We start from the raw sequence: 18,591 nt of genomic DNA on the forward strand, positions 1-18,591 counted from the left end.
AGCACGATTTAAAAAAAGAGTAACGGCGTTACGCGAAGCAAACCTTGTGCGTATTGTTTTCAACGCAGTGGAATAGCCGCCAGTAATTTTTTCCTTGCTGAGATTTCATTAGGTAATTGTACTTACTTATCTAACTCGAGAAGTACTCTCCTAATTATCAAAGTGTCAATAAAAATTGTAGAGCGACATGAAAAACTACCGATACAGCTTTCTGTTGCTCCGCACGTGCTACATAAAAGTGTTTTGCGAGCGAGAAAGAAGCCCGCGAATACACGCAAAGTGCTTCGAGTGACCAGTCGCGCGGCAATTCTGCGTGTATTCGCGGGCTTCTTTCACGCTCCGAAAAACACATTTATGTGGCACGTATTGAGCAACAGTAACCTGTATCGGGTGTTTTTCATGTTTCTGTACAATTTTCTCATTGACACTTTGATAATTAGGGCAGTACTTCTCGAGTTAGATAATTAATTACAATTAGCTGGTAAAATCTCAGCAACAAAAAAGTTACTGGCGGCTACTGCACTGCACTCGAAACAATACGCACTAGGGTTGCTTCGCGTAACGCCGTTCGTCTTTTTCTAAATCGTGCTGCGTGATAGCTGGGACACCCTGTATACATATATATAGTGTAACTGCCGTTGGTCTGCATCAGTTCCTCGTCAGTTGCACTTCGCCCCTGAAAGATGGAACATGGAAAGAGGGAGAACATATGTCGAGTGGGCTCCTGAACATTGCCAAGGTTGAAGATTGGGCGTGTTGGTATAGCAGATCTTTAGAGGTTTGAATGCGCAACATTTTAGACGAGAGACAGAGATAAGGAACACACACGACGGAGCGCTATTTGCAACAATCGATTTATTCCCTTGTTAGCGTTATAAATACTGGAAGACACTCAAAGGGGGAGAGCGACGACAACTTTACAAACATGGCCATCAAACAATACCAAGCCGGCTTTGTCACATCATCAACAATTTTTTTCTTTTTTTCTGCACTCGACATCGCAACAAAGGAACAACAAGGTTTAACAAGCAACAAGGAAAAATGGCATTGCAACAAGGAACTTGCTGCAAGTAGCGGTCTGTCACGTGTATTCCTCATCTGTGTCTCTCGTCTAAAATGTCCCGCATTCCAACCTCTAAAGGTATGCTCGTACAACAATTTGTTATGTGGTGAACGCGGTTTACATTATGGATCCCGGACCTCAAAGAGCTGCGACGTATTGCTTACGCATTTCTCTCGTTCTTGTATTTACCGCTAGATCATTACATTTTGTTTATTCATGCAATAAAATCAAACACAGAAAATAGGCGAGAAGGGTAGACACAGACCACATGAGGAATTAGACGCAGCGCTTCTGGTATATGTAACCAGCTTAAAGGGCAAGCACAGAACACCGGCCACCGCTGTACTCCTCTTGAAGAATAATCCCTGTGAAACTGCTAAACACGCCCACCAGATATTCATTGTAGTCATTACCACTGCTCGACTTAGTTGATCCAGATAGACATATTCCATTCTGATGAGAAATAGATGGGAGGCTGATCTCACAAATAAAAGAGCACATGCTTTCCACATCCTGTTAACAGATAGCCACTGTTTGATGAGTGCTGGATAATCAAACAGTGGCGATAAGCGACAATGACAGTACGAAATGGCTTTTGCGTTTATAGACAGACAGGCACAGTAACATGTACCTCAAAGCACGCACACCGTCTGCCTTTAATCGGCGCTGACAGGCCGATCACTTAGGCAACTTTATTAGGATACGGCCGAATTCAGAAAGACGATCCAGTGGGTGCTATTGTTCGAGGAAATGCGGCATTATCTAGACAAGTTGTCTTTGCGGTCATCACGGCGAGCCTCTATCAATGCCACATCAGCGAGATACGCCTCTGTAGGTTGCTTATCGCCGGAAGGTAAGGAACCGCCGCCAGGGCTGAGGCGTTGTATATTTGCGCTCCTCCATGATATACACCGGGCTCTGTGACCGCGCGGGTGTAAGGCGCCGACGCGAGACAGGCAGGTCTGTATGTACGGTGCGTGCTCCGAGGATAGGAAAGCTCAGGATGCCAGCACGGCTCCCTCGAGGTGTGATACCTACTTTGGTGGTGCTGTGGGTGCACGTGTCAACAATATCCGCAGGTAAGAGTGGGCTTGGCCCGGGTTAGTGTTATGAAAAAGGAGATTGGAGGAAGTCACTGACCTGTGCTATAGAGATCACCGGGGGAAGCAGCAGAGCTTTGCCGTATAGCTCATAGAGCTTCGTCACCATGGCTATAGTGTTGTGCTATACATGTGAGCATAAATTATGAAGTAAAACAACCTGGACACATTGAGGTACGAATATTTTGCATCTGCTAAGTAATTAACCTTTCTGAAAAAGGAGAAAGAAGTTAGAGGGAAGCAGGGAGCCTACATGCAAGCGCCGGCGCTTTCATGTAGGCTCCTTAGAAGGAAGTTGCAATTGTCGGCTATAGATATTCCCCTCGCGCTGACGAAGGTGATTGTGGTATTTCGTTCAATGTAGACAGAGTTAGTAACCTATATCATTAAACATATAACGGGTGCCAAGGCTAGAGAAACGTGATCTAAGGTCGCAGACAATCAGATGCTGTCAAAAGATTAGTATTTCAAGATCGATCGAAAATGCCTTCATCCTGCAGTGGACATAGAACAGGTGGACGACGATAATCCGCACTGCCGAAAAACAAATTACCAAGAACCACTGATCACTTGATCATTCAAGGGGAATCGTCTATGCCCAAACATGAATTACACTGCTACCGTGCTATACTGAGCATTCGTGAAAGGTTATGCCAATGCTACACACACTTTCTCCATCTGCTATTGATAATAGAAAAGCTTTACATGGTTTGGTTAGGCTGCCAATTAAAACCCTTAGCATGGCCACACTTCCACTCTGCCCGCTGCAGCAGCCAGTGCGCCACATTTCTTTTGCAGCTGAAGCTGGTTATGCGGACCCTGTGCCGTCGTTGACGGAGTTCGCTAAAAATGGGCCACGTGACCTAGCGGGAGAAGGAAAGAAAAGCTAAACAGAGGGAAAGGGGTTGGAGTGACCCCTTTCCCCCTATGAGAATGCTGTGAAAGAGTGCAGATGAAAAGAAGAACGGAGGGGGGGTTTTATGTAAGTCACGCCGTCCAATACTCGCGTTGGAGGGGGAGAGCGTGAGGGGCGCCAACCAGTGGCTGTGTAGGAAAAAAGTAGGTCAACGGAGGAGTGGGTGTGAGTCGAGTTCGCGTTAGCGTTGGTTAAGTATACCGAGCTTCGGTCAACGACTCTTCTCCGGGCACGTCGTAGAAAAAAACAAAAAAACAAAAGCTCGAGGAACGCTCTAGGAACGCCGTCGCCCATGGACGCCGATGCGTCCCATCCCCCGAAAGTAGCCCCGTTCGGGCCAGCCAAACGGCCGCGCATGCACAGCTTCGCTGTTCGACTATCTTCACAGATTGGAAGGGGCAGTGATATTTAGCGAAGCCTTAATGTCTAATCAAAATCATATATGGCTAGGCGAAATCGCCGGTGTGCAGAAAACTATCATCATCAGCATTGGTTTGAGCTTCGTCGTCATCTTCCACAGCTGGCTTGTTGGCGCCCCTCCGGTTGCGCTCGTGCTCGGTACGCGTTCGTGCCACTGCTCCCACGTTCGTCGTCGTCGCCTTCTTCCACAGCTGGCTGCGTTGCCGCGCATCATTCCAGCGCAGAAATTCGCTTGTCTTCCGTCGTCGTAATGCGAAGGCCGCGTTTACTGGGGTATGAGCCATTCGTTGTCTTACGTAACGGACCGATTTATTTTGTAGCAATTTAATTTCGAAGAACCGCAAGCGGCAAAGGCGGGCGATTGCTGCTAACGACGCGGCGGAGCAAATTTGAGACCTAGAACGCAAGTGACAACGGCGGACTGCGGGCATACCGTCAGTGACGTCGTGTCTCCGTCGCAGCCGGACGTGTGTGTAACTTCATAATTCAGAAATACTTTAATGAGCCCTCGGGATTAACCCAGTGGTAAACATCGGGGCCGCAAAATTTAGCTCCGCTGGTTAACCATATTCACGGAGTGGAAGGGACGACGTATTTTTTCATCTCTCTGAATGGCGACATGGATTTCTGAAATATATATTGGGAGGTGTTAATCAATGCGGTCGAGGAGGTATAAGATAATATTCTTATGGGTGACACAAACGAAGAAAAGGAGCATTGGAAATTTTATGGAGGATAAGCATTGGACGGAACCACCAAGAAAAGAAACAACGCTCTTCGTTTACCGTTCCGCACACACACTGGTTCATTAAGAGGAAGTGAGATCTTCTTATCGAGAACAAACCCTTGGCTATCCTCGTCGTATCTTCGGTGTTTCCCTGCACTGTCTTGTACTAACACGACAAAGAAGCTTCCTTTGTGGTAACATCACCAATGCGTGCCTCCCATGTAATGGTGCACAACAACGTGGATGTCAAATAACAACGTAGTATCACTTCAGGAAACATATGGGCCTTGGCAAACAATATTGCTTCATTGCTTGTAGTTTTCTCGTTCTAGAAGGACTTTCCTAGGGGTCATCGTGCGCTTCAACATGTGGGAAGTTCTGGAACTCGTTCCATGTAGACGTGCTTTGTCAGCGCCGTAATTATGTGCTACCCATGAGCTTTACACAGAACTTACTTGGAATATTTATTACAATTATGGCGAAAGCAAATGGTCGGTGTCTTTGAGAGAAATACGTCTCTCACACCAAAGCCACCCTCAGCTATATCCGGTAAATCTCTGCCACATCCACGTGAAGAATATCAGTCCTGTCGTGTGTAAGTGTGTGTGTGTTTAAGTGAGTGTCTATCATCCTTTATCACTTGTCTCAAGTGGCTTCTGCGAAAAACGGCGTTATCAAAACCTTGACAGTTGCCGCTTTTCTATTGTCTTCTTACCCCTAGGGATTATATACCGAGAGTGTGAAAAAGAACAAGTTTTTTCCAGATATTCACCACATAGAAACCAAATTCCATTTCGCTTGCCGATGGCTTTCTCGAGAGACCGTTATGCGGAAATTGATTCAATAATTGTTTGAGTTTACAAAGCTTTATCATCCCAAAGACCTACTAGCTACCGCGGTTCTCGTGTTTTGCACCGCTCCGATTTCGCCAAGGTTAAAAATGGACTTCTGGAGCTACGTTGCCGTGTATACAGGCTGATCATTTTCAAGTTTTACGAAATTAAAAAAAAATGGCCTGTGGCAGGTAACTTATTTCTAGTCCTTGAGCTCGATTATTAAGAGAGCGGGCCATTGCCTGCACGAGAAATGAAAACACATATTCAACTAAAAACAAACATCCACTGATTATCTTTAAATTAATTACATTGCGACACATATTACAATTTACGAATTGTAGCCGGTGAGCTTGCAAGGCGTATCTAATACGAATGAATTTCAAGGATGGCGCCAGTCTTGAGATATGCGCCATCAAACTTGGCGTAAAAATACAATGTTGTTCCACTTACTCTTAAAAAAAAACGCTATTTTATGCATTGAAGCACGAAAGTAACTGGAACTCCCATGTATTTTGTTCCACACTTTGGAAAATAATATCTCGAAACTGCTGTCGTCCTGGAAATTGATTTCAAGTGGACACGTCATTCAAGCTCACCGGCTACAATTAGTAAATGGCAACACGTGTCGTAAAGTAATTAAAAAGGTAATTATTTGAATATGTGTTTCGATTTCTCGTGCTTGTAATGTCCGCCTAATCGAATAATCCATCTCGAGGACAAGAATTACGCTATCTGCCACCGGCGATTTAAAAAAAATTCATAAAGCTTAAAAATGAACACCCTGTATAAGTACACGCTCTCTATGCGTAAAGAGGTATGAATATTTCGATATTCTTGTATGTACTTGCATAAATGCGCAGTGTTTAAGCGGTATTCTTGCACAAAAGGTTGAGTGGATCTCACACATATGTGGGAATCGGTGATAAGCCAAGGGCTCTTACACGGATGTGAACACCACGAATGATAAGGCACACGACAAGTAGACAAGACAGTGTTTTTTTATTATTTGCGTTGTAGAGTACCATGTAAAGATGTACCAACTTGCCCAGCTAGTTACTCTACTGAAGCTTTCCTTTTTGTTTACTTTGATGCTTACTGAAATATTAATTCACACCTTCCGTTCTAGTAGCTTCTTCACTTCTTGCCTTTTGTTCTACTTGCCCGGACACCTAGCCAGTTGCACTAACAAGTGGCCCAAGTTGTCAATCCGGATACTTACAGGGTTGCAGATACCCAGTGGCCAAGGTTGTCGTTCAGTGAATGCTCTGTTTCCGTTTTGTTCACGAAACTACTTTCTTCACATTCGGCAGCTTCTGTTGCCGAGTTTTTTTTTTTTTTTTGCTTCCCTATAAATTCTTAAAGCGGTTCGCAAACTTTAGGGACTTTATCCACTTTCTGATTTGTCCGTTTGTATCAAAGCTCTTCCACGCCAACAACGTTCTTCGCCAGTGAACCCCGTTCATGCAAACCCCGCGTCGCTAGGTACGCGGTGCTCTTCAAATGAAAAAAAAAAATCCTTTCAAATTGCTTTGGTGCTGGGCGGGATTCCCGGGTCATACATGTTCAGGAAATATTCAGACACGCGCCACGCGCGGACTTTGTGGCGGTGGCTCTGGATGGCACAACGTGTTCAGAGGAAAGCTCGAGAGAGGAGCCGGGCTGTGGTACACACCTCATGTATTACACGTTTCGGCCTATCTGGGATGGTGTCAGCCGGAACTTTGTCTTATTGCTGACTTGTTCACTGCTCTGCAGCTCAACGTTCCATGCTCAACGAAGGCTTTGCTCTATTTCTGCGCCCACAACTTCTTCTTTTTTTTTGCACTCTGCTTTTGCTACCGACTTCTTCACTTCTTGCCTTTTGTTCTACTTGCCCGGACACCTAGCCAGTTGCACTACCAAGTGGCCCAAGTTGTCGATCTGGATACTTACAGGGTTGCAGATACCCAGTGGCCAAGGTTGTCTAATCGGATACTACCCAGTTGCACGTGACCAGTTGCACTAACCCGGTGACCTAAGTTGTTTATTCGGATACTTATCCAGCAGAATGGGACCAGTTGCGCATACCCAGTGGCCCAAGTTGTCTATTTGAAACGTACCTAGCAGCACCATGACCAGATCCACATACTCAGTGACCCAAGGGTTGCATTCGAAAGCGTATACAGTAGCATATGCCTAGTTTTTTTTTTTCTACCCAATTGCCCAAGTTGTCTATTCGCGTCGATTCCGAGTGGCTCAAGCTGTATAACTGGCATGACAGCGGAGCCAGCAGCCAGCACCCTCAAGGTCAGGAGAAGAGGCACAGAAAACTTCACTTCAGAACGATTTAAAAGAAAATTCAATCAATCAATCAATCAATCAAAGTGAGCTTTATTTATATATTTCGAAGAATGGGTACAAAATAGTTGGACGAATAGCCTATCTGGCTCATTAGGGTTCATATGACACCTCATCCGGTCAGCAGTTACATTTCAGCATTACAAAGCTATCCAGATATGACAACAAGACAAAGCTTGACACAAACGTCTGCACCGAATAGACGTATTTATGGTTTAAAAAAAGGCGTACCTAAACATCTGTCGGCCACCAACGCTCCGCAAGCACAAAGAATTGCCAGTCTTTCCTACTTCTTTATCGATTGGCTTTGCGTGGCTTGCCTAAAGCTAATGGCCACTACACGATTATTTGCGCTGAAAGCTTGGTGCTCTTCTTCAGAGCTCACAAAAGTGAATAACAGTACACATAAACGTTGCAGCGCAGCTGCCTTTAACTTATAGAGCAGTGGGTTAACTTAAAAGTTCAAAGTATGGCAGACAGCAAATACATTTATTCCGTAACGTGTGCTCCATCCTAACCAACAATATAGTATTCGAATGCTAGTAGTGCCGAGAAGATTGGAACGCTTCAGTGACCAACTACAACTTGGTGAATGAATCTAAGAGGGGACAGATTTATATTTATATTTTTATCCCTGACACAAAAATACATTTGTTGAACAGATCAACTGAAGCCAAAAGGCAGCGATAAAACTCTGAGAGCCGTAGATGCAAACGGTGTATTCTTAGAAATTCGTAGGAATATAACGAGCCGTATGGCCACACGTCTTTAAGGGCCTTGTTTTGGAGGCAAGCGCTGAAGGTTTCATGTTCGCCGAAATGCCACTGCAATATTAGTTCCTTCCCGGTGCGCCAGCTACGACGAAACACGCAAATGACAAGAATCTGCAACATCACTTCGATGAACATTCCGTGCTTATCTGAGACGATAAATTACGAATGGGCGTTCTTGCGAAAAATAGATAGTGCTAGCCAGCAAATATGCCAGATATGATAAGCCTAGTGTACTTGGTCCGTTCTCGTGCCGTCCAGTTCAGTGAACTTTGTTTCCAGTGGCACTTATCGAATGGTATGCTACATGGGCTGTTTCCAACATTTTTCCGATAAGAAAGTCAATAACTAACCTGCAGCTGCTGCCCCTAATTCCAAGCTCAATGTATAATCTGCGGTAACGGAAGAGGCGGGTATGCGACAGTCATGTCAAGTGGTGCGTGTGCAAATTGCAGGGCTACTTCCGGCCCTTTGAGCCATCTAATGAAACTAGGAATCAAAGTAGGCGTGAAAGTAGGAATCACCGCGGCGTATGTTCCACGTTCTGTACGAAAGCTATTACTACCCCTTTTCTTTTACCAGACAGGCATCTCTGCGATAACAATCAATATCACGGCACGCAAAACGTTGCTTCCAAAACAACCAGTACGATCTTCTTTGGCAAATGTGGAGACAGTGGAAATGTGACGCTTGTAAGTTTAGGTTATTTAGGCCAATGCATGGTCATTTTGTTTCCAGCTATTACTCCTCACAGATCAGGAGACAAGAGCGACCTGGTCTTCATGGACATCTGAACAAGACAAGTCCCATACACTCCTGACGCAGCTAACCAATCATTGGCATACAAGACAGCATACTCTCAGTTGAGCTTAACAAAAACTCGGGGAGGCATGTAGAAAAATGCAATAATAGAAAATGAAGCTTTCTGTAGAATTAAAAATCTGCAGCTTTATTTCGCGGACAAAACAACCTTTCCCGTTATCGGCATATCAGTGAAGTAGCTACTGGAAGCCCTGGAAAATATTTCGGTGTTATGATGAGGACAAGGGACACAGAGAGGCTCGATTTTGTTAATCACGAGTGTATAAATCCAGCTGGCGATAAAGCCAAGGAACGCACAAGGAGGACTACATGTGGTTGAAGTTTATTATTAGAAAATAATAATGAAAATGGAAAATGAACTGGACGGAAAAATAACATGTGGTCGGTGGGGACCGAACACCCTACCTTCGCATTACCCGTGCGACACACTACCAATTGTGCAACAGCGAGGGCCATCAATCTGTCCATTATCTTTGCTATTTATGTGTACTAGATCTAGCCCTTGGAGCGTTGGCCAGCACCATTCAGAGTCATAGCGGGCGGATGTAGAAGACCCTTTTTTGCCCGCTTGAAGAAAGGATAGGAGGCACGTGCCTAATAAACCACCGATGCTCATCGTGGCTGCCAGATTCGAGACCCTCGCAATGAATTAATGAGAAGCGAAACAGAGGATTACGATTTTGGTTAATCATGACCATAAAAAACAAGTCAGCAATGAAGCCAAGGAAAGCACAGGAGTAATTAGGTATAGTTGAAATTGGAATGTGCAAAATGAAGAAAAGAGGTAATGAAAGTGTAAGCTCTACTCCGGCGGCAGCTGCATATGGTGCGGCTGACTAAATTAAAAAAATATGTAACTAAATTGTCGCTAACAAAATTAACAAGCATCGTATCACGCGCACACAAGAAATGTGTGCGTCTGACACCATGGTTGGTAATTTACACACTAAACATTTTCACACCCTTAAGGGTGTTAAAATGGGTGTTTTCCGCATTTACACCCCCGTGCACACCCTTTTAGCACCCATTTTGTTAAAAACACCCTATCATATGGGTGTATACGGCACATAAGGTGTGAAGTTGCTCAAAGAAGGGTGTTAAATCGACGTCTGAAGGGTGTTGAACACAAGGATGCATGCCTAAATCTGGCCATAAGAACGCGCATACGTCCGCGCAATGAGCCATGTGTCTATGTATGTCATTTTTTTCTAAGATACTGATGTTACTGGCATGACGGGCACTCCAAAACGTATTACCTTGAAAAGTAGACACATTCACTTGCAATTTCATGAAATATCATTAGATTTAGTTCTCACTGTGATACTACAGTGCAATTAGACACTTTTAATACAAACTGCAGTAATTGAATGAAAAAGCGCAAGCAACTCGCAAAATTTCGCAGGAATTTAGTAGTGCCCTTAACAGCCCAACAAAACGTTGCGAACCCCGGTGAGATGTCTTTTTAAGCGATTCAAGGTAGTAATTAGACACGCAGGCATAAAAATTAGGCTAATTCACTTGTCAACCAACCAAGTCAGACAATCCTGCTTACGTAATTGAAGCCCATCATCGATATAGTTCATAAATGGTTCTTTGAATGCCAAGAACTGATGCCGCTAATTGCTTCAGTGTAATAAATTCCGGACTATGGAAATATGTAAAACCGAAACATGTACTGCGGAAGAGCACAACTGTCACTCCTTTGGTAGACGCCACGAGTGATGTGAATGCTTGCGCCTCACACGTGGCACGACCAATAATGTAGCGCTCTTATCGAGCCACGATCTCTCTGAAACTTTATGCTGTGACCTGGCATGGTCTCCTCGATCGGACGCAGCTGGTATTTTGATCGTACCTGTAGACGCGCGCTGATCGGCTCACTCACGGTCAAGATTTCTGCGATGCACTCACAGTCTTGCAGCCCGGACATCGTAAAAAAAAAGAAAGAAAAAAAAAACGTAACGCTCGACACGAAACGTATTCGCCACTCCCAGCTCACCGGTACTGCTAGAGACCACAAAAAAGTGGCAGCAAGCACGCGGCCACGCCAACAAGCAAAGCTGTGAGAAAGGGGCAACGGCAGATAATTTTTACAGTTCGCCTGAGTTCCGCGCAGCGCGATTTACGGCTGCGCCCTCCCGACTGAAAAGCGACCGAAACTGACGCTACGACGCTTTACCGTTGCCTAGACAACCCGGCGCGCGGCAGGGTGGGAAGGCGGAAGCTGCTACGTCACCTCATTGACTCTTGCTTCAAAAGATGCGTTGTCTCTTTTTTGTCTGTGTCCGCGTCTCGCGCTCTGGGAAATAATTTTAAACGTGTGATTGGTTTTATGTGCGGTCTAATCAGAGACGTGGTCCGTGCGTTGTGTATTAATCGTGCCCCACCTCAACTCAAAGCCTTGGCACGCGCTGGAAGATGGATCCACGGAAGCAGATACGAGCAGTTGCAACGTGCCCGGTGTCGGCGGTCGGTATACTACTGTTTCAGGCAAGTGTCCGTTCATTTGGTGTTTCTTTATTTGATTACGTGTTATTGTTGGCTGTAGAAGTATCTCATTGTGATCCGATAGCATATTTCACTAATGTAAGCGCAAAAGCAGTTGCACGTAGTACTACGGCAAGATGGCTACCTCGATTGCCCCCTTGTGACTAGCAAGATGGCTACCTCAATTGCCCCCGTGTGGCCACGTCGGGCGTGGTGCGCCTGCATAATCGCCGCTTTGTTTCTGAGCGCTTGAACTATCGGAAATGTGGTGTTCTTGCGAGTTCAGCGCGGCTTATAACATGGTCGTTCGTTTTGTGTCGAGTAGAAAAAGAAGTGCCGACTGGCTTCGCCTTTCGAAAGTACCAGCGCAATATTGGCTCTCCCTGGCGCGCCCGCGTACTGCTGCTGCTGCTGCTTGCCGGACGCCTTCTTCAGCGTGTTTTGGGCTATCTTTCTCTCTCCGTTTGTGTGTGTGTGTGTGGTGTGTGTTCGCGCGCGCGTACCTGTTTTGTAAGCGCTTTACGTGTGCGTGCGTGCGTCCGTGCGTTTTTTCTGAGCGCTGTGTACGTGCGTTCGTGCATGTTTTTGAGTGTTTTGTATGTGTGCGTGCGCGCGCGCGCGTCCTTGTATGCGCGTCTCTATGTGCTTGCGCGTGCGTGCGTTCGTGGGTTTTTTGTGAGCGCTTTGTATGTGCGCGCGTGCCTGTTGTGTGAGTGCTTTGCATGTGTGCGTGCGCGCGCGCGCGTTGCTGCTTCGCGAGCGTTTTGCTTGTGCGCGCGTGCTTGTATGTGGGTCTATGTGCTTGCGCGTGCGTGCGTTCGTGCGTGTTTTGTGAGTACTTAGCGTGTGTGGGTGCGCGCGCGCGTACGTGTTTTGTGAGCGCTTTGCGAGTGCGCGTGCTTGTATGCGGGTCTCTATGTGTTTGCGCGTGCGTTCGTGCGTGCGTGTTTTGTGAGTGCTATGTATGTGCGTGCGCGCGCGAGCGTACGTGTTTTGTGAGTTTTCTGCGGGGGCGCGCGTGCCTGTGTGTGTGTGTGTGTGTGTGTGTGTGTGTGTGTGTGTGTGTGTGTGTGTATTGAATAAAGTCGGTAGTTTTACACGCATTAAACCTCTTCAAAATTGGTGCAGCGGCTGTCCCCGCCCTGAAAACCGAGTTTGGTGTCGAGCCACTCTGGAATATATGGAGGCGCCGGAGGACCAGTGGAAGGTGTAAGTTTCCTCCTTTTTCCCCCCTCTACCCTGATGAATCCACTTCCTTGATTGTTATTGTGAAATAAACGTTTCATCAACAGCATAAATACATGAGTCAGAAATCCGGAAAGTGTGTTTCACAATTACACTAATTTCGATCGTGAAACGTGTACCTTGGTTTAGCCCACATTTCCTTGAAGTAGGCAACTGCTTACGAGGCGGCGGCGGGCGAAATGCTGCCGCCCTTTTCGCCTACATGTTTTGCCTACAAATGCAAAAACGCCCGTGTCTCGTGCATTGGGGGCACGTTGAAAAACCTCTAGGGGTCAGGATCAATCCAGTCACCCGCTATCCCGTGCCCCTTAATCAAATTGTCGTTTTGACACGTAACACTCCCGAATTCAAGGAGACAACTGCTTAAATTGTGAATAGCTGGTTATTTGCGATATTCCGCATATAGCAATTGGTTTAAGCAGCTTTTACTGAAGATATGAAGTGCTAAGATTTAGGTCTCTCTGGGGTGGTTCTCATGCCCTTCGAAAATTGTCCTCTATAGCCCGATTATAATTCGTAAAAATGGAATTTATAAGGCATGCCCTCGGACTCGAGAATGTGCTTGAGGTGTAGGTTTAATTGAGAAGGTTGCAGTGAGTCCAATAAATTTTTTAATGCTTTCTCAGTAGGAGTGTCAAAGTGTAAAAAAAAGCGTATGTGTGTGTGTGTGTGTAAATTGTTGAAAGCGAGTCATATGGTGCAGGTGTGCGTGTGTGTGTGTAAGACTTCGCTCCTCGAAAGGGCAGGACTTGTGTAAAGTGACTTGTTGAACAACTTTGCAAATGTGGTGAACATGGTTTAAATAATGGATTTGAGACCTGCAAGGAGTTGCGACATTGTAACGCATTCCTCTTGCATTTACCACGGATTTGCCACTGAATTGTACAACTCTCTGGTGCTGTTTGGCCAGAAAAGGCAAGGAAACAATAATGAATCAAATTTGCTTCATTCACACTATTTATAGCCAAATTAGTAGCCCAAGTCACTAGTGTGATCGAGTATATATTTGCAATGTGGCACTAAGATTACTCATTACATTCAACTTAGACGCTTTCATAGCTGGTAATAAACTTAGTGAGCACTAAAAAAATATTAAACAATAGAAATACTGCTGGCACAGCACTGGCAACAGTGTATGAGCAGGCAAACGTATATGTTTGTGGAAATTTTAATGCAATGAACTTTCACTACAACATCTGTGGTAGGAGGCTTTTTTTTTCTCAGTAAGCTGTACCGAGTCCATACTTTCATTTTTCTCTTGCCAACCAAAATCGCCTTTATTGCCAGTGATCTTGTCTCTCGTTCTGGTAGCATTTTTTATGTGGAACTAAAAATGTCATTTCTTGCAGGTCATCCAGATGACAGCCTCACAATTCGCAGCCTTTGTGCTCTCCATCAGAAAACCATCAGGGGCAAGCCACTTATGTTTGCCTTCAGACAAGACAACATTGTAAGTAGATATAGGCGTGTAGTCGAATATTCTGAAACAAGTTTCCATTTAATATTGTGAGGCTCCTTTGATAGCCTTAGGTTCATATTTTGTGCAGTTGTGTGTATGCAGTTTTTAGATATTGCCGATGGCACAGTGCACATTGCAGATATGACTATGAAGTATATACTTGCAATTTCATCATTGCCTTTCATTATGTCTTTCTTTTGTGCAAGGATATTCAGAGATTGGGGCATTTCAGCATCATATTCTGTATTGTGCATTCAGTGCTCATTTCAAGTTACCCTCCTCCTACCAATTTATTTGCGGGAAAAGAGTATTTGTTTAACCTCTGCAATGCGATTCTTATTTGCTCATTGCGTCAAACTCCTCTACCTTTAATTATCACATAATTATCACAACCTCAAAATTTCGGCTGTTATTCTTTTGAAAACAGTATCAAAATCAAAATGTGCTAGATTGCTATCAAGACTGCAAGGGAATTGATGAAATTGCAAGAAACCGTGGCTTCTTATGGTAGTTGAAAACCTCTTTTCAGCAAACCATGTGCCTATTTTGTTTACTGAACTGCTCATGAAATTCGCAAGCATGTTTGATTTAACACAGTCGTTACAGGAGAAGACAAAAAAAAAGATTAACAGGAGCACTTTTCATGAGGATGCAATGCTTTTGGATATTCTCCAGGTGGCAAAATGTACATTTAGGAGAGAGAGTGACCTGGAATCGGAGAGGGTGGGGCAGGGAGCCAATTTGCAGCCATTGTGACTCATGCATGTAGTGGCAACACAGGATGAGAAATAGTTGTGGCACTGCGGTCTAGTAAATAGGTCAGCACTTACATAAACTCCCCCACAGTGAGGGGGAAACGTAGGATATGTTGTCCAATAAAGATGGTGCTTTTAGGAGACAGCAGGAAATTTTAGGCTCTAGTTGAGCAGCTACAATATGAAGGACCACGTAAATTGTAGGAAGCCAACATAAACTGAGTAGAAGGACGTACGTCACTGTTCAGAGCACGAAGTAGAAATTCGGAGCATCAGGAAGGATTGTAAGTATAAATAAGAGAATAGTACTTGTCAGCGTATTGCCTAGCTAACAAGGGCAAAAAATAGTTGGCAGGACGTTCTATATTTTCCAGGGAAATGTGCTGAAACACTGATTCTTACTTAGTCAGTAAATAAATATACAATAAATAAATAACTATGTATACAGAAAAGGCCTTATAGACTACAGTGGAGAGTTGGACATTGTTGAGCTAGATGCAAGTACTGCTTTGCTACTGTAATGCAGGGCAGGTGAGAATGCAGTTGGGCGTTTCGTCATTTTCGTCTGTTGTGCACTCTCTCTGTACAATAGTGCTCTTCGTCTCGGAGTGTATAAATGTTGCATTCAAAACAATTCTCATGCCTTGAGCACAGCAGTCTTATTGTGTCTTCTCCCATGAAGTCTTCTGCTGCAGTGCTTCTGAAGTGTAATGCACAACTACATTGAAGATTTTATATTGTGAGTTTTATATTGCGGTCACATCCATGCTCCTGGAGAAATGGCCATTGCTGAGAGATGTCGTTGGTAGAGTCTACATTTTATGCTCTTATTTTCCATAGTGAAAAGGCTACTGTATATTCATTTTTGCTTCTATGCCATTTTGTATTTACAATGACTTAGTGATCGCGGTTTGTAAATTTGAAAACTGGAACTTTTGCCCAATTGAGCTGTGCCTTGTGTTCGGTCACAATAATTAGGGGTGTTGTTTTCAGAAGCTTGTTGCCTTATCAAATTCCCCGCAGTGTATAGGATCGTAATGAAATGTAGAGTCAACTCTCATGATTCTGTTATTTTGCTAATGCAGGAAGCATGATTCCAGCACAGCCATCTCCTGCACTTATGGTCAAGATGCTCAGACAATGGAGTCCCTGTTCCTTGTGGTTAACCGTGAACAGTATTCTCGCTTTTATGAAAGCTAAAGGTGATTTCCTGCATAAATTAGGATTTTGCAGCTCAAATGTATACACTTTATTCTAGTTTGAAGTAACTAATATATGCTGTTTAATACTTTTATACTGTTTGATACAATCATTTCTTGTTGGAAAATATTAAGCATGATGTTTAACATTTATTTATGCATTACTGGCCGATGCATGATGGCCTGTGTTTAAAAAATGTGAACTCACACATTTGAAGCTTCATTCAGTAAACAGAGTATGGCTGATTTAATAAACATTATTTGCTCATTTATGTACAAGCCCTAATCTTCCATTATCGCACCAAGTACAAATAATTTAGAAATCGGCAATGTATCATCCGCATGTGGCCAGTAGAGTACCTTTATGAACAGTGGTTTGTTTTTATAAGGCCGCCATTGATACGGCACTTCGCACCTACAGTAATAAATCTGGCATATTTAGGCTGTCTTGCAGTAGAAAAAAATATTTTCAAGAAACATATTTTATAACAGACCATGCATTGCCTTCGCATTACAAAATTTAAGGAAACCAGAATTGTAATCGGAAAATCTGCTACACAGCATTTTTAGCTCAGAGAAATCTATTTACATTTGAAAAAAAATGATTTAGGTGTCAAAAAAATTTTGTTGCTCAAGGAATCTTGTTGAGGAGCGAAAATTCATCTTGATGCTCCTGGATCAAACCTTATTTAAAGCAAGTTCATGTGTGAAACATACGGTGTTTCAGTATATCAAAAATGTGCGCCAGTCATGCTTTATATCGACTTTCCAAATCAGCTTTTCACAATGATTTTCCATGACATTGGTGTACAAAATAACAGGGTGTGTTTCTTGTGTGCGTGCTCTACTTCCCTAATTGACCTTTGCAATATATATATTTTTTTCAAGGCCACCAAAACTAGAATTTTTGTACCTGAAGTTTAATATTGAAAATTTATTCCTTTAAGTGGCACCAAACAGGCTGTTTTAGGGTTACCATATATACAGGTTGTTTCAGTTAACTTAAGCTAAACATTAAATAAATGCAAATGCTACGTAGCTGGACAGAACCAAGGTAATGTTTGCCGTCGCTTGGAGATACTCAGACTATTTTTTGTACTCGGCTTATTCGATATTTAGACCTAATTATTTATTCAACTTCTCAATTATAATTAGATGAAAAGTGTCAATGAGTAAATTGTAGAGCAACATGAGAAACTCCCAATACTGTTGCTCAATACGTGCAACACAAAATGGTTTTTCCGAGCGTGAAAGAAGCCCGTGAATATACGCAAAATTTTCGTCCGGCTGGCCGCTCGAGGCACTTTATGTGTACTCGCGGGCATCTTTCACGCTCGGAAAAACACTTTTGTGTTGCACGTATTGAGCAACAGAAAGCTGTATCGGGAGTTTCTCATGTTGCTCTATACAATCTTCTAATTGACACTTGTCATCTAATTATAATAGTTGAGAAGTTGAATAAATAATTAAGTCTAATTAGGTGGAGTACAAAATATAGTCTGAGTATCCCCAAGCGACGGCAAACAATATTACTTTAGTTCTGTCCACCTACGGAGCATTTGCATATTTTTAAAGTTTGTCCCAAGTTAACTGAAACACCCTGTATATAGGACAGATTTGATCAGTTATATTTTTAAAAAACATTTTTGTAGGAAATGTAAATTTTCATGTACTTACAAATGTATTTGGTGATTGCACATTTTAGGTTATGTATGTATTATGTAGTTATGTATTCTAGCATGGAATAAATATATTTACTTTCCTTGAAAATGAAGTATCATATATGTCTTGCTGGTTCGTATTACATTTTATATGGATATGTAAAGCGTAATAACCATTGATGTGAATATACACGCTCAGAAGTTATAGTTTGCTACGTTGCATTTGTGCAGTGAAGACAGGTTTGGCCCTGAATTACTAATATTTGTTGTCATCCACACGTATAAATGTTGTGTACGCCTATCGAAACTTCAAGCTTGGCTATCGGACGCCGTTCTTGGTAGCTGAACTTGAACCTTCTGGCACACACGAGTTATGCCTGGATCGCTCTATATAGTCATAATTCAAGGTATGTACAGCTGAGCCTGCCTTCCCTATACTGTAGAAATAAAGGGTGTACACCCTTTCAACACCTATGAAAATGGGTGTTAATGAGGACGAACACCCTAACACCCTTCATAATTTTTGCTGGACACCCTTCCTCTAGGGTGCTATATTAGCACCCCAACTGTAGGGTGTAGGAAACAGCACCCTTAGGGTGTCCGTCTGGCGACAAACTGATTTACACCCTTAAGGGTGTTAAAATGTTTAGTGTGTAGCAAATGTTTACGACGTTATACGGCCGATAAACCGACTATCCTTGCATCATATATCTTTTTTGCATCATACGCACTTTTGTGAGGGGTTTAGTAGGAGCGAACGTAAAGATTTTTTATTGCGGAAGCAATTACACAAA

General features: G+C 43.5%; 1 protein-coding gene and 1 long non-coding RNA gene across 2 annotated transcripts in view; both read left to right on the top strand.

Annotated features, from left to right (window-relative positions):
- The first annotated feature begins 1,746 nt into the window (after window positions 1-1,746).
- Window positions 1,747-18,591, top strand: part of LOC119448915 (MAM and LDL-receptor class A domain-containing protein 1-like) — a 465,143-nt gene continuing 448,298 nt past the window's right edge. The window contains exon 1 of the mRNA XM_049666559.1: window positions 1,747-2,142. Within this exon, the coding sequence (XP_049522516.1) occupies window positions 1,965-2,142 (178 nt within the window). The 5' untranslated portion in view covers window positions 1,747-1,964. The remainder of the gene's footprint in view (window positions 2,143-18,591) is intronic.
- LOC125944787 (uncharacterized) lies at window positions 11,104-17,893 on the top strand. Its single transcript, XR_007466499.1, has 3 exons — window positions 11,104-12,687; window positions 14,073-14,173; window positions 16,023-17,893. It is a non-coding gene; the product is annotated as an uncharacterized LOC125944787 (long non-coding RNA).

This window comes from Dermacentor silvarum, chromosome 4 (assembly GCF_013339745.2).
Source record: "Dermacentor silvarum isolate Dsil-2018 chromosome 4, BIME_Dsil_1.4, whole genome shotgun sequence".
Lineage (NCBI taxonomy): Eukaryota > Metazoa > Arthropoda > Arachnida > Ixodida > Ixodidae > Dermacentor > Dermacentor silvarum.